Source organism: Chelmon rostratus, chromosome 21 (genome assembly GCF_017976325.1).
Source record: "Chelmon rostratus isolate fCheRos1 chromosome 21, fCheRos1.pri, whole genome shotgun sequence".
NCBI lineage: Eukaryota > Metazoa > Chordata > Actinopteri > Chaetodontiformes > Chaetodontidae > Chelmon > Chelmon rostratus.
Genome location: NC_055678.1, coordinates 5,988,160 through 6,008,793, shown reverse-complemented (window position 1 = coordinate 6,008,793; position 20,634 = coordinate 5,988,160). Strand labels below are relative to the sequence as shown.

Below are 20,634 nucleotides of genomic sequence, written 5' to 3'. Positions count from 1 at the left end.
TTTAAATTAATAGTGTTGTTGCATTGGATTTCATTATATTCAAATAATTTACTTTTAATCTTTTGACCTTTTTCAAATATGACAAGTTTGACCAAAAGGTGGAGCTTTTTCCTGGAAATGGTTCCTTTAAGTTTTTTTTTATTGCTGAATTTTACACAGAATATTACTTCACGCTTATGTTTTACAATTTTAAAGGAGAACTTTAGCACATTTTACACCTCAAATCTGTTCACAGGTCTTGGGTAGTGCTGATGCTCGAGTGAAAGAAGTTCACTTTTGGAGCTAAACTGCCTCATGTGACGTCACTTGAGTCTGCGTGGTTGGAGCTGAAGACTATAAGTTTGAAAATGTTGAGTTGCATTGTGGGTAATGTAAGTGCCAAGCTTTGCAAAGGAAGAGGAATGTGTGGTATAAATAAGATATCTCTGGTTCTGCTGCATAGATTTTGGTCTTTTTTTAGTGGTCAGATGCTGATGTAGGAGTGTAGCACTAAATCGGTTGGGTTACTCTTTTGACCCTTCTTGCGTAACAAAAGATCAATTCTTGCGCACCAGAAGGTCTGAATGACAGGACTGAAAACTTGACAGGGAAAAGAACAAAATTCTGCACCTTGTGCTCACATTCTGAATAACGTTTCAGATCTCACACCTTCGTTACCTAAATCTTGTTTTCATCTGCTTTGTATTTACTTACTGAAGGTGTGAGGGCTGAAACATTAAAGTGAGCATTGAAGTGAGCAAAAGATACCTGTTTCAAGCAGTGGTGTGCCATATATGACTTACATCATTTCATGAAAATGCCAATGTTCCAAGTTGAAAGAAGTGCAAGAAGACCGTAACAACAAAAAGAGGTAACAACAAATTTCACCACCTCAAGCTGAAGTACGAGGAGACATAAATCCCGTGAAGGGAGCGAGACAGCACTTCTAAACCAAGCAGACAAACTACGTTCACTCAGCTTAGCATCGCAAAATATTTTGCAAATTGCCCTCTGTATCAGAAATACCCTGAAATATCCTGACATTATTTTAGAGCCATATCTCCCATCACCGAGTCTTAAGTGACACTCAAAAGCCCGACAGCAATACCTGAAAACTGCGCTACACACAAAAAACTATAATACTGTTGTATTTACAACACTTTTGACGATTAAATCAGACATTAACGAGACATTTAAAGTGTTTACAGAAACTGTCCGAGGAGGTGTGAAAGACATCTCTAACAGTAACAATAGTTTCTAGTCTTTCTTCTTTTTGTGGGTGAAGAGGTGAACCAGTCCAGGCACAAGCACCATGACAATCTGAGGCACTATGACAAATTTAACAAAGAACAGGCCATAGAAGAGGATTTGAGACCCGACCGGGAGCGGCAGACGATTCACGTGGTACAGCCCCATGGATGAAATGGCCAGAGACAAAGCCCGTGGGGCCAAAGGCAGAGACCATCCACCTGGCTTCCAGTACTGGGCCAGCCCCCAACCCAGAAGGGCCCCGCAGTCTCGGGTCAGCGAGGAGAATGGAGCTGTATCCAGACGAATCCACTCCGCCCGGCTGCACCATTTCTTGGCCAAAGCGATAGACCTGTGGAATAAATAGAATATGTCGAGTTCACCTCACAGAGCTTCTCATGCGCAGAACAGATTCAACAATACACATAAATACGATAAGAAGGCTAACCAGGAGAGGTCGATTCCTAGCCACTGCAGTCCGGCATGCAGCATCAGAGTGCCGAGCAGCAGCCCAATGCTGAGGCTAAAGAAGAACAGCAGGGGGCGACCTTCTGGTACTCTGCGGCTCAGAACGATCCCCAGAATGACACCTGACAAGGTCAATCCAACCAGTTTACATTTGCAATAAAAAATACACTGTAGATTCTCACTTAACCTCTGTGGTAACAAAGGGTGGAAGAGAAATGCTATGAAATGAGACAATACACATTTTTCCCCGTTAGAGATGTTTGCATACAGTTTATAGAGTGATTAACGTCTCTGGGTGCATCATTCTACGGTGGGAATTGTTTTAAATCGAGTTTTTATGAATTTATATGAGTTTTGCATGACACATATATTGATATTTTTATGTAAAAGCACACATACAGACTCTACCCATAGTCCATGTTTTAGCTTGTGCATGAAACTGTATTCACACCTGTGATGGATCCAGCAACGACCTGGTGAGGAAAGTGGGCGAGGATGAAGATCCTGGAGATTCCAACTGCCACCAGCATCAGCACATAGAGCAGGTAGGGAGCTGCTGATAACACCACGCTGACGGCACAGAGAAAGAGAGATTTCTAAAAAATGGCTCCGATGTCCTTCAGCGTCTTTATCTGTACATTTTCAAAGCCATAACAGCACATTTGTTTATTCCAAATGGACAAACCTGTGAGAGCGCGAGTACAGAAATGATGCCAGTGAGGACACCACGACCCACCAGACTGCTGCCGTTACCATGGCGTGTCCTGACGGGCTGCCTGAGACACAGAAGGCAGCTTTCGAGCTCTGACTGTGCAGGGAATGAAGTGTTCTATCTATGACTGAGCAGTTTTCTCAGTGGACTTCTCACCTGGGCCGGTTTCACAGGTGGAGGAAAACTGGACGACGTTGGGTTGCTTCTTGATGAACAGACGTGATTCGCCTATCCACCAGAATGGCCTCTCTCCAAACAGCATCCTGGAAAAAATGTAAATCGCAACACAAAATTTACAATCATGCACATTTCTGTATCATAAAGGCGCATGCCTCCACTCACGGTGAGTGTGGAACATCATGAGTGTAGGTAGTGTTTGTACTCAGATGCACTTTCATCTTCCCCCACATTCAACAAAAATCCAGTCCCAGTTTCTGAAGGCTCAGTGTAATCAGATATAAGATCTGAGATGTTTTGAAAAACATCAAAACAAAAAGCATCATTTTAGTTTTATTTTTATTGTTTTAACCTCCTCTATCCGCTTTAGACTAATGATAATAGCAATTGTGGTGTGAAGTGTGTGTGTGCGTGCAGATCATCTGCTGGTCATTGGTTCAACAGTGCATCACACATTTATCATTTGTATCCATCTGTATTACATGTAAACAATTATGACAGCTATTCTTCATATGCTGTTGTAGTAAGAAATTAATGTTATCAATTTTCCTTTCCACCCTCTTTCCTTTTCTTACATCGGGTTTTGATATATCAATGAGAAAATGCCACGACTAACGACTACTAATCTGCGCTGCACATAAAAGGTTCCGCTGTTAGCTGTTTCACGTCGGACAGTGCACGCAGTTGGACTGTATTTGCCGGAAGCTGCGACGTTACCGGAACAGAATACAGACTTGTTTCTAACTTCACTTGCGAATAAATATTGAAAAAGAAAACACTGCATTTGTCGTTGTAGTTGCAACGACTGACGTTAATGTAAACATGTCGTTTAGCTTCACGCTGACATGTTGAAATAGCTGAAAGTTACATGTAATAAAAGCTACACATTAAAACCATGTTCAAAACATGATGGCTGCTTCTGTTAGCCTTACCATTTGAACACCATGTTCAACCACTCCGTAATAGCTGCTACCCACAGCACCGCTACTCCAACTCGTTTGCTGATGAAATATGTGAAGGGAAAGACGAGCAGGAAGGCTGCTTTAGGATCTCCAATATGAGTGACTACTAGCCATATTTTTTCTTGACTTATCGTCCTCTGCTGGAGACTTTCAGCCATCCAGATGCCTTGGGTGTAAACGCCCTCCATTCCTGCGTCCTCTCTCAATACATGAACTGCGATGATGATAATCAAAATGCAATCCTGATTATTTTGTACTTCAGGAAGCGCTGCAGCAAAGGTAGCAGTACCGTCATACCTCCAGTAGGGGGACTGGAAAGCGGTTGAAAGGGAGACAAAGCCACAACTTTCTGCTTCGATGAATTAAAATAAATTTACTTTAAATTTTACGATTGAAGCATTTAGCGGACGATTTAATTGTACAACGAGACATAAAATAGATTAAATTGGAAATATAAGTCGTGGTATTAGGATGAATGAGCATAACGCGACGTACTTCGACACGCCCAGGTTTCGTCTCAATACGACATCGCGTCGTTTTACGTAAGGCAGGCGCTCCGGTTTCCTGGCGGAGAAGATGGCGGCTCCTGGACCGGGGGAATATTTCAGCGTCGGGAGCCATGTCTCTTGCCTCACCTGCTTGGGCCAACGTCTGCAAGGAGAAGTCGTCGCGTTTGACTACCAGTCTAAGATGTTGACTCTGAGTATCCTTTGTTTGTTTCGAGCTGCGGACGGCTTGCTGGCCTGCCTGGCTGCAAGGGCCTGTAGGGTAACCGAAATGTATGTCAAATAGTGATCCGCGCAGGCGTAATTGGTGGTAGCTGAGTTGCATATCTTTGTCCGTTTTAAATACTTTTCGTGCTTGAGATAGTTCCCCAGCCATCTCTTATCTGTAGAAGATCTTGTTGGCGTCGCCGGGTCGTTTCATGGCTCCACGATATCTGCTAAGAAATACATGTGTTTTGAATCCACTCATTGTATTGCCAGACCTCAACATGGATCACTATCTGGCAACGAATCGTAAGGCATCATGGCTGTGTGCTCTCAACAGGCACAAACCGTTGCTAGTTAGCAAGCTAACTGACGTTTAGCGTATCTCGCGCTGGCTTGTGTACACAGCTTTACATCACATAGTTTGTGATAGCATTACTTGGAGTGGCCAACGGTTACACTTCCACGCTATCATACAGTAGCTGTTGCTCGGCTAACATGCTAAGTTTCGGTTAACACCACATTGCCGCTACTAGCTCAGTTAACGGTATTAGCATGCCCAAGATAATCAGGGGGCTTTTTACTATGCCTCACCCGATTCTGGTGATATTGTAATTCTTATGAACAGGGAATTATACCACCATTCTGTTTCATTTTAACACGATTCAGGTGGTAAAGGCATCATTAGTTCTTTACAGCTAGCGTTAGCTTGCTGGTGGAGATGTCTACACCCATTCCGGTGTGTGTATGAGTATTAACATTATTTAGATGGCATGCTAGGCCACCTCATGACTTGCACTGACTTAAATCTTAGTTGACGTCAACGGACCAAGCTGTGTGGTGAAACACCAAATGAATGAAGTTAATACAGCGCGGAACTTTGACAGTTGGCACCCTGGATCTTTTATATTTGTTTTAAAAGATTTGACAGTGAACTGCTGCCCAAGATAAACTGAACATCAGAGTCCAATTACTCATTTAGTGAAGCAATTTGAGTCAGACTGCGCTAGATATGCCTGGGTATTTATATTACGTTTATTTAGACAGGTCTTACATGGATCTAATGATTTACAGCTCAGAATGAGACAAAGATCAGGCCAGATTGTACCTTAAATTACACTTAGCTTGAGGTTTGAGCAGTTTGCTGTTGCCACTCAGGTCAAACTTTTGAGGTCATGCTGTCTCTGTCATAATAGGTCAAATCCAGCTTGTGTTTTTTTTGTGTGTGTCTTTGATCAGTGGGACAACAAATTTATGATGACTTAGTGGATTGATGTCATCAATATGTCACAAATTGGTCTGAAGTACAGGTAAAGCCGGTTTTCTCTCACAGCCACACTGACAGGTCTGACAAGCCGTGCATGCATTACTGAGAGAAAGTGGGGTCGACTTTAAGACCTGCTCTGTCAGGGTTTCTGAAAAACGAAAATTTATCTTCAGATAAATTTACAAAATTTTCCTGTTATTTTTTTGTATGCATTTCTATAAATAAGTTGAGAAATTTGTTGTTTTTCACTCAAAATTTTCACCCTGGTAAAATTAAGGATTTTATCTGGAAAACAGTAAAAGATCAAGATTGACTCAGAAAAAAAAAATTAGTGGAGTTTTCATTCAAAATCACAGATCATGAACACTTGCTTTGCTTCTGTTTGTATGTGCATCAACTTTCCATCATTTTAACACGATTCTAACAAGTCTCCATTCATTCATCCATGAATGCTATAGGTGGCAGCACTGCCATTGGTGGCCACATGCTGTAACTGGCACCACCTTTCACTGCCACTGTTAGTCAGCCAGTGTCCTCTGTATCATAAGCTTCTCTGTTCAGTCTAACTGATGGTGCTCAGGTTCACCAGGGGTCAGATTTCAGTGGTCAGTTTGTGCTGTGAAGTCGTTTGTGTGCCTTGACTTGAGCTCCTCCGAAGAATGTGCTTCCTCCAGCGGTAAGCCAAACCTCAACGACGTCATCCTGATCAACTTAGCCTATGTTTCTGATGTGGACATAATAAATGACCGCACTGAGACTCCACCCCCACTAGCATCACTGAATGTTAGCAAGGTAAGTCCATCAAATTGTTTTTGTCTGTTACGTTTGTCGGTAGTATGCCTCTATTGACAATGAAGACAAGTGTGATGGAATGATTAATTCCAGAAGCAGATAAATCAAAGGTTACTCTGTATATACCCGAAGTGAATGCGGTGCTGAATTTGAGAGCGCGTGTAACTGAAAGCTCATCATTTAGTCTGATCTGCGATTCAGTTAATCCCTCTAAAGAATGTGGCTCACGACGGCTGGTCCTTCACGGGGTCTGAAGACCACAGTTAGCATGAGACAGTGTAGCCTCCCAGAGACCAGAACTAATGGTGCATTCAGGTGATCCTTGTCAACTTTAGATTGGAAAATTTCCAAATCTTGTCACTAGGCAGTTTTCCTGTGTTGAGTTTGTGATTTGTCACCTTGTTGCACGATGGGCCAACTCGTGAATATGTAACTTTGTCCATCTTTCAACGGCCTTTCATTGGTCTATTCAAGAACTGTATTTACCACTGAATGATGACCACCTGATGGCAAAATCCTCAGAAATATGACACTATCACTTAATATCTTCTGACTTTATGAGTAGTCAAGGGTCAGTGAATGCTCCATAAAATAACTTACCAACCACATTGGATTCTCATATATTGAGGCATGTTCTAAGTATCAGCCTTGTCAGACTGCGATGGTATGTTTAGTTAAGAATTCAGGTGAGGCTCCAGCCCCTGAATTGGGACACAACAAAAAAAATCTAATGTTTATAGATGGCTCTATTACATTGCTAAAATAAATTGTGTGTGTAAGTAACGCCCTGTGATTTACTGATTAAATTATTCCCAGTTCAAAGCTCATAAATAGCGTTTAATGTTAAGAATGCCATTTGTTCTGTTTAATTTTTCACAGCTTGCCAATCGAGCACGGACAGAAAAGGAGGACAAGCTGTCCCAAGCCTATGCAATCAGTGCTGGGGTTTCTGTGGAGGGCCAACAGCTATTCCAGACTATTCACAAAACGTAAGAACTTCATACTGTTGTAGGGTCAACAGGGTGGAGGAGGTAGTTGCTAACCAAAAGGTGAAATGATGCCGATTATCAAGCATTTTATGCCACCTGTTATTTACTTACCTCAACCTCAGAGGAACCCGACACACAGAAATTCAATTTCAGAAAGAGACAAGATCTGAAAGGGACGCGAGGGCAGTTAGACACAGTTCAACGTAGAACCAAGTCTATTTAGACTTGATCCGAAGTTTGGTCGACCTTAATTGACCCAAAAAGAGAAATCACCCAATGCTGGCAGCTGCTTGATGTTAGCATGCTACTCATTTAGAAAGTGGAAGTGGTGAGACAAACTCTGAAGTACTATGTTGCATTAAAATTATTTTTGTTTTGGGATAGGTTGTGTGCTGGATGTAATGAATTAGCACCAGCACGCACACACACACACACACACACACACACACACACACACACACACACACACACACACACACACCCCCACACCCTTCTTTTAGTGATAGTGGCGAGGACTAAACACTCAGAAGTGTGTTTACTCTCAACTACAGTCGATGCTGACAATGCTCATCACCACAAATGCAACAAGTCTTTTGCATGCACGGACGGAAACACGAGCAATCTTTCCAAACATCCAGCCAAAGTACATCAAACACAGGTGGAGTTTTCAGCTGCCTAGCTCGTAGCTCATTTCTCATTGCCCCATCCACCTCAGGTATGTTATGTATGCTAACAGCCTAGTGCTCACATAGAGTTGACAAAGTTAACTAGAGTTAACACATGGGTAAATGATTAAAAGTAATAATCAGCAGCTGATTGTTGTGCCATAGATATGGGTGCATTCATAAATATGGTCTGAGCATCATCCCAACAGTCATCCAGACCGCTCAGATCAGCTTCTGGACATGTCACATTGTTAGCTAATGTTACAGGTTAGCAATAACATTTCAGCATTGTAGTTTGTTCTTTACAATAAGTTTTAACATTGTAGTTTACGTAGGTGGTTTGTTTGCTAGTCGAGAATGTTAATTTATACACACCACATATGAGCATCAAAGCATTGTTACTGGATTAATAAGCAGTATCAGTAAGAGTAGAACCATTAAAGTCTAATGCCCATCCCTGCTTGAGACAACGAAACATGAGAAATAAGTTCCTTCATGTCTCCTTTGGCCAATTTAAAAAAAAAAAAAAAAAAAGTTAACTTTGCTTTGTGATTCACTTGTTTCCTAATGTGACACTTTGGTGGTATCAGATTTTAGTCTCAGATATCTGATCGGACCTTCTTAACCTGCGGATCAGATGCTACTGGACACTTCATTAATCTTATCTCTTTAAAAGAATTGTGATCATAATCTTTCTCATTATTCACGTAATTTTACTGTTTAATCAGTCGGATATTTAAGAGTAGAGTAAAATCTTGTTTTGAGTTTCAGGTCTCTAAAATCTGAAGATCAAACACAACCAAACACTTTTGGAGTCAGAATTCATTTTCTGACCAATGTGCTGAATGTGAAACTGTCTTTTGTTAGATCTAGTTTCACTTTTACGCAGCCCGCTTGACAAACATCCTGACCTTCTGTGCCACATATTTGGCGTAGAAATAGTCACGTGAGTGGACGGTGCGTTCAGCTATCCGTCAGTCATAACCAGGTCATGGAAATTCTTTAGCTGGGAGATCGGTGTTAAGAAAACCAGTTTAAAAAACCCTTGTCAAAGTTTTTGCTTAACAAAGAAAACCTTTCCAGCCGCAGATAAGATGAAGTGTACTTTTCTTTGCAGCATCAAAGACTGTAAATGGCAGGAGAAGAACATTATTGTGATGGACGACGTCGTAATCTCACCGCCTTACCAGGTTGAGAACTGCAAAGGCAAAGAGGGAAGCGCTTTAAGTCATGTACGCAAAATAGTAAGTATGCTTTATTTCTACACAATATTTCACCAACAACACAAGGCTTTAGGGCTCCAACTAGCAATGATTTTTTCCCCCTTAATTAATGGTCTATGAATGCCCATCAGTTTCTCAGAGTCCGAGGTGACATCTTAAAATAGCTTTCTTTTTGTCCAGAATCAGTCTGTTGATGGCTGATACATGTTCGTGTTTTTGAAAAGCTTTATTTTCTCTTTCAAGCTCTCTACAGTCATTGTAAAGCAACATGGGTGTTTCCACATGTGTTGCCTGATCAGACCTTTCTTCAGGACGCAGTAGCTTTCACTCCAATTCAGTTCGTCCAACAAAGACGCACACGTCACTAATATTGACTTGAATCGAAAGCTTTGCGCAGCAACAGCATCGTTAAGCAACAAAGACTAATACACGCGTATTTCACATGACTCGGCGTGTCTAAAGGCGTCGTTCTGTCCCTGCCAACACTGAAAGCTGCGAAAAGGTTCAGTTAAAGATGCTGCTGTTTGACTGTCAAACACATTCAATGACTATGTTTACATGCACAAAACATTTGCTCTTCAAGAGTTGGATAATGTTAAACAGTTGGTGTGTCTCTCCTGACAGACATGCGTCTCTACTCCAGCCTTGACTGTTGGCTAACGGACAGAGCTGTCTGTAAACAGGAAAGAGGCCATGTGTTGCAAACTGCAGTGAAAACCCCAACCGAGACGCATATCACGTCCAAAGAATGCGCCTAAAACCCAAATAATATTGGCAGATCCCACATGTCAGAAAATGCTGCATTTGGAATGAGGCTTAATTCGGAATATCTAAAAGGAATGTGCTGTTTACACAAGCCATCTAAAATTCACAATGTTGTCATATTTGGAGTAAGAGTGTGCATGTAAACCTAGTCTGTGTCACACCCACTGCATTTGTCGCACATAAAGTACACAAGCACAGCCGTTAGTGCATAGAGTGCTGACATCATGCAAATCCTAGCTTCATCTGACCTGAGGTCTGATCAGACAAGGTAACTGAACACACCTGTGTGAGCGTGCGGGGGCTGCTGTTTTGAATTCACTCAGCCAGCTAATCATTTTAAAGATTGTAGTTTAAATATGTGAGCAACGCAGCACATTTTCTGACAGTCTTCTTACCGGAAGACATCCAGGGTGTTGCACATTGTTGTACACATGAAAAGAGAGAGAGGGGTTGCTTACTTTCTCACCTGCAGACCTGCCTTTTGTCATTATTTCGAGACAAGACTATTTACAGCCCGCTTTGCTATTATCTGCGAGGCTTTCTGTACAACATGAGGTTGAAATTGGCTCCCTGGCTGCTGATTGGAGTCTTCAGGGTTTAGTGGGCAGCCCCACGTGTTTATCAGGCAGCTCCTTGTTGACATGCGTATGTGTTAGAGTTGGTTTTTCACATATCGGCGTCCAGATTGTTCATAAACGTTGTTCCATCCTTGCAGGTTGAGAAACATTTTAGAGACGTGGAAAGTCAGAAGTCCATGCAACGTTCACAAGCACAGCAAACACAGAAGGACTCCACTTTATCTTCTTGAGTTGGCAGTGTGGGTCGGCCGGGGAAGGCGACGCGGGTGGTTTTGTTCCCACTGCCAGACTAAGTCGGCATTCCTTGTCCTCAGAGACCACAAGGAAGGAGCGCTGAGGGCCCTGGATCCTGAAGATCAAAATACCATTAAATGAAAAAGACAAAAAAGAAAGAGGAAAGATTAAATCTTAAATTAGACTTTATAAAGAATAATTTAAACATGAACCATAAAGCAACCATAGTTTCCTTAACTAACTTGTCTCATTCTGCCCCCACTCCTCCCCCCTGTCCCTGAAACCTTTTCTTTTTCCGCCCTCCTTCCTTTGCCTTCAGTTCCATTTCAAAAAGAGAAAACTAGAGCAGTCAGAAAGGCTTGTTAGCTTTATTTTCTGTCATTGTTTCCTTTTTTTGCTGTATCCATGTTCTACTGTCTGTATTTTCTGTATTTTAAACAAAATGTGACTTGAAATGCCACACTTTAAAGGACATTTTCTAAAATAAAAGTAACAAAAATTCTGACTGTAATACTGTAATTTTCAACAACTTTTTGAACGCCTCACTCAGAATGATTTCTTTAACATATTGTGCAGTCGCTTTCTTGGTTTCAGCCCTGAGATAACAGGAATTACGTGTCAACTGTGGGACATATTTGAGGGTAAAATACTAAGCTTGCATATTTGTGGTTTGGTCGAGAACTCAACACGACCGTCACAGTCGTCCTTAGCTGTCCTCAGGGTGGTGGAAAAGGCTGCCTGTGTCCACGTTTCTGAGCAGGATCAGGTTTTTGTGGACACTCTGGTTTCTTTTCTGGGATTGTGGTGCTCCAGTGTAACTACAGGGAACTGAAGCCATCGATTAATCATTGAAATGGTTTAAGCTTCTGGTTTCTCTACCCGGCTTGATGCTGCTGCCCTCTGGTTAACAAAGAACCCTGCACAGAGAGTCAGTGGTGTGAAATCTTTATTACATGTTCACAAAGTTAGCTGTACCTGGGAAATCCGTCAGAGGAGCAGTGACACCTGTGTGTTGGAGTACAGCAAAAATATTATTGCTGCAAATGTATACTATTGATATCATTTTGAATTTACAAAAGGTGCTTCATTTTGAGGAACACTTAAGTTCTTATTAATACCACTTGTCTTTCCCACAATTGGTACCTTAATTACCTTCATCCTCCAGGATTTCGTGATGAAAAATCCACATGATCTTGTGTAATGTGATGCAGAAATGCTAAGGTAACTGCTCTCATTAAAAAATGGCATCATGTTTGCAAATACAGTAACAGATGTAATAAAGCCCTGTTTTAGGAAAATGTCCAACACAGACCAGGTTTGTTCCCCAGATACGGTTCTGTTTTGTGATAATCTGTTTAAGCCCATAATCCCTCTCTAATCAGAAATATTCTGTGTGCGCTGGTGGAGAATTTACTGGAGTGACAGCAGTATCGTGCCATCGAAGCAGCTTCTCTTGGATTTGCTCTCGGGAGGGTAACCACGTCTTTCAGCAGCAGTGATGAAACTCAGGTCTAAACATAAGATGCCTGTGAGTGGCTGCATGATTCTTCTTCCTCCTCTGAACACGGTGTTGGGCTTCAGGCTGTGCCACCAGTCCTCTGACCTGGTGGACCGCCGAGCTCGAGGTCTGGTCCAGGTCCCCCTCAGTGGCACCTGGCTGCTGGACTTGAGTGGGAACAAGCTGGCTGAGGTCTGCACCGGATCCTTCACGGGGCTGTGGTCCCTCAAGATCCTCCTGATGCCCACCAGCATCTGGCCTCTGTAGCTGCAGGTACCAGAAAACAGCATGTTATTGATTATATACTAATATTTAAAACTAGCTGTGGAGGAAGTGTTCAGATCTGTTACTTAAGTAAAAGTAATGCAAAGATACTCCATTACAACAACCACAGTTTTAATGTTGCAGCTTGTAAAGATGGAACTAATTTATACTTCTAGTAATACTGGCATTTTACAGAAATGCACCATATTTTACATGTGAGTTATAATTAAGTTACTTCTATTTAATGTACAAAGTAACTAAAGCTGCAAATATTGATCATTTTTTCGATTCAACGGTTAAACTTTGAGTCTATAAAATGTCTGCACGTGCTCTCAGAAAGTTACTGAAGTGGCGTGAAATGAAAATACTCAAGTAAAGCGCAAGTAACTCCAATTTATTATAATATGCAGTAGTTGAGTAAATGTACTTAGTTACATTCCAACTCTGTAAATGTCAAAGGATTGACAAATGATCGTAACTGTTGCTGATTACTTTTTTGTGGACTGACTAATAGATTAATTGTTTCAGCTCTATTGACATAGATGTAATGGAGTAAATAGTGTTATATCCTCCTCGTGCATGTGATAGTCACACTGCTGTGCTGCAGCTGACACCCGCTGCTCAGACTAATGCCTGGTCTCTGTCCTGCTTCATTCCAGTCTCTGTCCTCGCTGCGGGTCCTGGACAGGCTGGATCCCGCGGGACTTCTCTAAGAGTCTGTCCGCCATGCAGGAGCTCCGCCTGGACCACGACCTGCTGCAGAAGCTGGACTCTTGAGACCCCGAGGAAACTGGACCTGAGTTAAACCGTCTGGGTGCGCTTGAAGGCGGCCTGTTGAGGAGGCGGCAGAAGCATCTCAGTGATCTGGCTCCTCAGCGGGGTCTGACCCTGCTCGGTCTCCAGGGCAACCGGCTGCAACACATCAGGTTCAAGACCTTCCTGAAGCGCCAGACCACCACCACCACCACCACCACCCACCTGCAGATGTCCTCCAACTCCTGGACCTGCGACTGCGAGCTGCAGCGCGTCTTCGCGCAAGATCCAGCAAGTTCGGCATCTGTGTGTGAGCCACTACCGGGACATCATCTGCCAGGCTCCGGCCCTGGCTGCGTTGGACCACCAGCTGTGCCTGGCTGAGACCGCGTCGGTGCTCGTCATCACCATCACCGTGATGCTCGCTGTGATTGGTGCTCTGGGCCAAGCAAGGGCACAAGCGGCTGTGAAGTGATGCGGAGTCCGAGAGGCCAGAAACATGATGTGTGGCACTCAGGACCAGCTGGTCTGGGACTGAGGGGTGCATGTTGCATAAGAGACTGCAGCCAAACACACAAATCCAGTCCTTTGACCACGTGGTCTGACTTCAGCTCCCGTGTACAGCTTTCTAATTTTCATGTCTGATATGGCAACCAGAAGAGAAAAAGTACAGACTAGCCCTTTAAGACTTCTAGAGAGGCAGGTAGGATACATGATTCATATTTTTCATCTTTAAGCTTTATAGTTTGGTAACAAGCTTTCAGGTTTTCCTTTAAATTTGCATGTCTATTTTAGTCACCAGATCTCCACTACTCTGCTCCGTCTCGAAATCACACCCTTTGGCCTCAGGAGAACTGGTTCTGTTCCAGTATCTGACCTACAATCAGTGCGAACCTGCAACTTTATCTTTGACTGTGAACTAACACAGAAGAGATGATGAGATCAGTGGTCACACCGGCATGGCTGCTTCTCTACTGTACTAACACCACAGAGTAGAAATACTCTGATGCAAGTAAAAGTCCTGCATTCACAATGTAAACGGAGTAAAAGAACATAAGTATTCGCCTCAAAATATACTTTAAGTACCAAAAGTAAATGTATGCAGAATTATGACCCTTTTCAGGATAATGCACATTATATTACTGGATTATGATTATTGATACATTAATGTATTCATCTCTTTAATGATGCAGCAGGTAAACATGGAGCTAATTTCAATTACTTTATACAATTTAATCTATACCATTAATTAGTGTATTATATTTTGTATTAATTAATCTGAATCTGCAAACTAGTAATTAAAGCTTTGAACTAAACGTAGTGGAGTAAAATGACAACATTTACCTCTAAAATGTAGCAGAGTAGAAGTATAAGGGAGCAGAAAAATGGAAATACTTCATTAGAGTACGGGTAGCTCAAAATTGTACTTAAGTATAGTAATTATGTAAATATACTTGCTTTCTTTCCACCACTGATTACTGGTAATTAATTCTGATAATATCCGTGGACATTTTGCTGAATCTTTATATTATATTTTTATAACAATAGTCATACTAACGGTTCTGAGCCAGCCAACAGAAAATAAAAAAACTGACCAATCTGACGAGTTTAAAGCAGTTCAGTGAGACTAACATCTTTATTTAACATTTACACTAAAACAGTGGAACAGCCAAAGTGAAACACCTGCATAAATAAGCTAATTCTGGCATGGTAGTATTATAAAATAACCTCAAAGGTGAATGAAGTGTCACCTTTAGTGGCAAGTCTACACTCAGATGAGCCAGTCTAATGCAACAGCCCTGTGATAAACTCGCCCTTAATGAAGGTTGTTTTTGTTTCAGAGGTGTTGATTCAACTGTTTCATCATTTTGGAGGCTGCAGTTTGTGGTGCTGCTTTATCGCATTGTTTTTTTCTGACAAGTGTCTTTAACATTTTGTCCACCTCATTTATATCAATGAGTCCAGGCTCAATAACAGAAACTGTCAGTAGAACACAGTACAGTTCAACATCCCACAAACTACATCCTGCAGAGAAGGTGGATTTATTGCAGGACTGTTGTATTAGACTGCACTAGTTTTAGCGAGGTGTACCTAATAAACTGGCAACTGAGTGTATAATCATAGATATGATTTATGAATCCAATTTAATTAAGCTGCATTCAGGCGTTCATCCTAGGCAACACTGTTCGTCTCATGAAAATATGAGGTGGTCATAGATATCAAAATAAACAGTTATTGCAGTATAAATACAATTAGCACAATTCAGAGAAAATAACTTTTAATGATCAAATTACTCAAACGTGGACCAGAACCTTCAGCATTTTGTGCACTGTAACTAAATTAAGTAATTACTTATAAAGTGTAAACAGTATTTACACAGAGGATACAAAAGCTGTGCTTATTCAATTCATGAAATTCACATGAATGCTCAAGTTAAAAGCAACAAAAGTGTTTATTACCAAATGGCCATAACTATAGCCCGCCCATTTCAATACAGCATAGGTTAAATTTTAAGTTTCCCTTTATTTGTGAAACATTTAAACCATATCCTGTAAAACATCAAACCATTATAGACTTTGGGAGTAAAGGGTCTTTTCCCTGTCAATACACAGTACTAAAACTCAGTGTCATGTTTCAGAGCATTACAGAGACAAAAATAAACATGAATCTGAATAAATTATTAAATTGCAAAAAAGGAAGCTTCTGTTTTTCTTTTTCCCGCAAAAGCAAAGTTACCAAATGGCAGGCAAAGACAATCGACGCTGCTTACATCCAACAGTCTCAGCGTGGAGTGTTTGAATCCTGAGAGGTCACTGAGCGGCGACCGCTTTCAGGACGGTCGGCTGCGACGTAAAGGTCAACAGCCTCGTCCTGCGCAGACGCCTCGGCCTGTAACACCTGTCTGTGAGAGCCCGAGGGTTCAGCCGTCGGTAGCCAGGATCAGCACCGCGCCGAAGATGCCCACGTTGTGTCCGATCAGCTTCATCTGGTTCCAGAACTCCACCTTGCGCGTGTGGTGCCAGTAGCCCAGGTTGCCGTCGATGAGCAGGATCACCAGAGGCAGGACGGTGGCCAGGATCTGCGCCGCCAGGCGGATGTAGCAGCCAGAGAGGAAGGCCAGAGCCAGCACCCCAAACAGCACCTCCAGCAGCATCAGGGTGATCTCTCCTCCCACGATGTGGTTCAGGTAGGCCTGCCGGTCCTCTTTGCTGTGCTGGAGGGAGTACACCTAGTGGAGGGAAAGTAGTACTGCGCTATTTAGAATGGCACTGAAAACTTTGGTTTCTACACTTGTGTTTTAATCCTGCTGTGAAGAAACTGTTTAACGAGAAGTTGTATTTCATTTGATAGATGCAGATAAAGTTTTTTTCAAATAAGTGATAATTATCTGGTTTGTACATACTAATTTCTAGTGGGTCTTTTTTATGTAATGATCTGAAAAGAATCATGAATCCAAACTAACAAGTCTTTAACTTGGCTTGTTAAGACAATGGCTGCATCTAGGGTTGTAAAGGGTTTGTAATTTTCCAGAAAATTTCTAGAAAATTTCCAAAAGAAGCTAAGTTAAGGAATTTTGGAAACTCTACCTTTAAAAAGTGAACTAATTTGGTGGAAAATACAAATGGAAAAACCTATACTAGGTCTTGTGGCACGTTTTGGGAGAGAGACTACAGGCTTTTAAATCAAAATCTGATCATATTACTGTAGTGAATACATTTGATATATTTTATGATTAACCAGCAAATAGTAGCCTAAAGCAAAGTACACAGCTTATTAACACCTGCTAGCTAGCTGCTTTATGTGGGATGTAGCTTGATTGAACATGCTAATTGAGGCGTTTCAACTAATTTGTTTCCATTCATTCTTGTTAAATGAGTCCTCTCATTTAATTAAAGTTCAACTCACCTAAATTGATAATATTTTTTGTAATTTCTTTTAGAAGAGTGCTCTATTGTCAGCTTATATGGTAAAAGGTTTGTTTCTGTCTGCATATGATAAGATAAAAACAGCCTGAGCAAATATAGTTCCACTTTATTCCCATTATTTCCAGGAATCTTGCAACTGTAGCTGCAGCTAATCTTTCATTAAATCAGACTTTTATTTATGCATTAATAATTTAATCCACAAAATGTCAGAAAATGAGAAATGAGCTTCAGTCTCCCAGAACCTGAGGTGACAACTTTAAAATGTCTTGTTTTGTCTCCTAAAGAGCCAAAACCCAAAGATCTGATAATCAGTTTAAATTAATATACAACAGAAAAGTAGCATATGACATTTTGGATAAGAGCTGCAGTCACTTCATAAATGTATTCTGTGACTGCTTCTGTGTTCTTGTTCAGACAACTGTACTGGTCTCATGTTGGCTGTGAAATGTCAGAATTGATTACCGAGCCCGCCCACGTGCAAATAATCCTTAAAACTGACACAGGTCTTACCACGCAGATGAGGTAGACTCCCAGGAAAACCTGTCCAGTGGACTGCAGGGATCTGCTGCGAGGTTTCTGTCTGTACACCTCCCCCGCCCCGCTGGCCAGGACCAGGAAGCCTCCGATAATGGCCAGCGCTCTGGAATACATTCGTACCTGCCGGAAAACACACTTCAGGCTGTGCTACAGTGTCAAGCTCTGATAAAACAATCTACTTTCAGACTTCTAGTGGTGGCCCAGATCCATTTTTATCCTCATGTGTGACACAGATCTGTTTTTAATAATTCAACACTGATCTGGGTCACTCTCACATGTGCCTCTATATCTGACACACATCCAATTTTCTGGCAATTTGTCCTCTGTCAGAATTCAACAGGCTGAGTGTAAGACTGCATTGGAAATATCACTACATTGTAAACAGAAATCAAACCATAACTTGTTTGAAAGCATATTAAAAGAGATGGCTGGCTTGAAGAGTTTAATGCAGTGGAAATGTCAACAAAAAGAGCCTTAAAAACAGCCTGTTCAGAAGCTTCTGGATCTCCAATCACAAGGACAAATAAGTATCAAGGAAATAAAAGTAACAAATGAAAAGGCTAGTCCCATTTTCTAATTTATATAAACAATGAAACATAAATATTCCTACAGTTTGTACTGTGAAAATGTGCTGCCCCTTTTTTATTCATGGTATATTTGTATTTCTAATTGCTACTTTTATGTGTGCTTGTCTTAAATTATTTATTGTAAAGTTGTCGTCTTGTGTTGAATTCTGGTCTTCACGTGCTGGAGAAGTTAATAAATGTACAACAATGATGATTTCTTTTTTATTCTGAAAACGACACCGGTGGCATCGCACACAACGCTTGTGTCAGTTTGATTGACAGTTGCTTCACCAACCTCCCCAATGACATCTGAATTTGTGTGTCATCATGACATAAGACGTACTGTACCAGTCAGCCGACCAAGACACGGCAAGAGTTTATGGCACAGTGATCATTTGACCATCGTCAAAGACAAAAAACCTGTGTAGTCTGATCCCGGCATTAGTCAAATTGCCTAAAATAAATGTATATTTGTCATTTGTTGAAACATTAAGAAGAATAGTTCCTTGATTTTTATCAGTTAAGCCTCAGGTTAGCCTCTTTAAAACCTTGATATTGCTTTAAACTAGTCTGACCAGAGGAAAAGCTTATCTACCATATCCTGATATTAGAACAAAGTGACACTAATCAAACAGGAAGTTGCAGGGAGTCTGGTGGTGATGACTAATGCACACAGGTAACTGAACAGCAGCTTTGTTACTATAAACCAGACGGTGACTCACCTTAAGCCAGTCTCCATAGTACACCTGTTCTCCAACATACGATGCGTAAGTGCTGAGAGCCAGTTGTACGGCGGCAGCCATTGCGAACCACCTCCTCTTCACCCCAAATGACATGAAGCTGGCGCAGAGTACGGCAGCCCCCATGTCCACATACAGGTATGGTATATGGATGTCCGGCTTCCTGCAGATGACAATGAATGAAAAGAGCTTCAAATCACACAGCCACTGTATTATTTTTAATTGCCTGTTGCATCTTGTTAGTCTCATACTTAATTGGATGTGTGTGTGTGTGTGTGTGTGTGTGTGTGTGTATGTTTATACAATTGTGCACTGTGTAGAGACAGCCAGAACATGAGCGTTGGAGCGCTTCTGCTGCAATGACAATAAACCTGTACTTGTTTTGCATTAATGCAGCAACTACAGATCATATTTGTTATTAATTTATCTATCAAGTGTTGTTGTGATTACTCATTTAGTTTTGGAAATGCATTAACAATAATACTGCAGTATTGTAGTGTACAATGTCTAAAGTATTTTTGTGTAACAATACAGGAAGAAAAGTACATTTCAACTCCAAATTGGCCCTTCATCAGGTATAGAGGAATGTAAATTATTTCGACTTCAGTAGAAAAAGAGATAGTATAGATGTGTGTGTTCACACTGACTGTTCATTTGATTTTTCTCTCCACACTAGACAACCCTAATGATAACCTTAAGTGTCCTGAAACAGCTGGCCAGCAGTCAAAAACCCAAAAGGATGTTGCTGTGTGCCATGATGTTCATGAAACTACCCAACTATTCATCAAAGTTCATTCAAATAGGCCAACTGTAAACTAACCCTGTCAGCACAACACCAGCTAAAGTTTTCTTGTTTTAAACGGCACCTACTTGAGACTGAGGGGAAAATAACCCAACTGTAGAGAGGTAGGCAGGCAGGCATGACAAAGGCTGCAACTTATCCTACACTTATCCTTTAGGTTGCTTTAATTACACCATAATTCAGAGGGGTGTGGTTGTTTTAAGTGAGACCAACCCACCACAGACTGAAACAATACACTCCCAGTATATATAAGCGATTAAAACCACAATTACTAGCAGAAATAATTACTACCTGTCCACTGTCCGACTGAAAATTACAGAGCAGGCTAAATATGAGTCGTCCTTTTATCTTAAACAACTCCATATGGCTTTAACTTGGCTTGAGGCTTTGTCGACTTTCTGAAATCCAGCCCCTGTTAGCTAGCTGGCTAGGTTTACACTTCAACAGAAACATAAACGAAAGGGTCAGCTAGCACGCATATTGTTCATGACTGAAAGCTGCCAAAGTAACCTACATACTATTTTAATCATTACCTTGAAAATATATTTGTAGACGTTTAACGCTTATTTAGATTGCCGTTAGCTAACGTTAGCTGTTTCACAGCGTCTTATTTTCTCAAGATGTTTACCTTTTCGAGTCCGCTCGTTCCGCAAACAGCATCAACATACTGAAGCAGTTCCAAAATCCGAACCGGGTTAAAATAAACGCTCCAAACTGACTGAGAAATCTTAACGTCTGTTTCCTACTGGGAGCTGCCATTGTCGCTACACGTATATCCT

At 41.4% G+C, this 20,634-nt stretch overlaps 3 protein-coding genes across 3 annotated transcripts; 1 reads left to right on the top strand and 2 right to left on the bottom strand.

Moving 5' to 3' along the window:
• Positions 1 to 111: 111 nt before the first annotated feature.
• On the bottom strand, positions 112 to 3,831 carry g6pc3 (glucose-6-phosphatase catalytic subunit 3). The gene is made up of 6 exons (XM_041963440.1): positions 3,517 to 3,831; positions 2,564 to 2,670; positions 2,381 to 2,471; positions 2,147 to 2,265; positions 1,676 to 1,817; positions 112 to 1,579 (listed from the first exon to the last, which is right to left on the bottom strand). Exons 1-6 carry the CDS (start codon positions 3,732 to 3,734, stop codon positions 1,237 to 1,239), a joined length of 1,020 nt encoding a protein of 339 aa, XP_041819374.1. The 5' UTR covers positions 3,735 to 3,831; the 3' UTR covers positions 112 to 1,236.
• A 260-nt stretch (positions 3,832 to 4,091) lies between these two features.
• On the top strand, positions 4,092 to 11,280 carry lsm12b (LSM12 homolog b). The gene is made up of 5 exons (XM_041963441.1): positions 4,092 to 4,249; positions 6,182 to 6,315; positions 7,195 to 7,304; positions 9,087 to 9,213; positions 10,673 to 11,280. Exons 1-5 carry the CDS (start codon positions 4,123 to 4,125, stop codon positions 10,763 to 10,765), a joined length of 591 nt encoding a protein of 196 aa, XP_041819375.1. The 5' UTR covers positions 4,092 to 4,122; the 3' UTR covers positions 10,766 to 11,280.
• A 3,623-nt stretch (positions 11,281 to 14,903) lies between these two features.
• tmem101 (transmembrane protein 101) lies at positions 14,904 to 20,634 on the bottom strand. The gene is made up of 4 exons (XM_041962971.1): positions 20,484 to 20,634; positions 19,036 to 19,216; positions 17,721 to 17,867; positions 14,904 to 16,513 (listed from the first exon to the last, which is right to left on the bottom strand). Exons 1-4 carry the CDS (start codon positions 20,612 to 20,614, stop codon positions 16,205 to 16,207), a joined length of 768 nt encoding a protein of 255 aa, XP_041818905.1. The 5' UTR covers positions 20,615 to 20,634; the 3' UTR covers positions 14,904 to 16,204.

Bases quoted from the DNA above. Each gene is read 5' to 3' on its own strand.
- tmem101 (XM_041962971.1), bottom strand. From the start codon at position 20,614: ATGGCAGCTCCCAGTAGGAAACAGACGTTAAGATTTCTCAGTCAGTTT. The intron at 17,868-19,035 runs GTGAGTCACCGT...GTTTTCCGGCAG, and splicing joins ACTATGGAGACTGGCTTAAG to GTACGAATGTATTCCAGAGC. The intron at 16,514-17,720 runs GTAAGACCTGTG...TCCCTCCACTAG, and splicing joins GAGTCTACCTCATCTGCGTG to GTGTACTCCCTCCAGCACAG.
- g6pc3 (XM_041963440.1), bottom strand. From the start codon at position 3,734: ATGGAGGGCGTTTACACCCAAGGCATCTGGATGGCTGAAAGTCTCCAG. The intron at 2,266-2,380 runs GTTTGTCCATTT...CTGTGCCGTCAG, and splicing joins CTGTACTCGCGCTCTCACAG to CGTGGTGTTATCAGCAGCTC. The intron at 1,818-2,146 runs GTGTGAATACAG...TGACCTTGTCAG, and splicing joins CGTTGCTGGATCCATCACAG to GTGTCATTCTGGGGATCGTT.
- lsm12b (XM_041963441.1), top strand. From the start codon at position 4,123: ATGGCGGCTCCTGGACCGGGGGAATATTTCAGCGTCGGGAGCCATGTC. The intron at 6,316-7,194 runs GTAAGTCCATCA...AATTTTTCACAG, and splicing joins CATCACTGAATGTTAGCAAG to CTTGCCAATCGAGCACGGAC. The intron at 9,214-10,672 runs GTAAGTATGCTT...CCATCCTTGCAG, and splicing joins TAAGTCATGTACGCAAAATA to GTTGAGAAACATTTTAGAGA.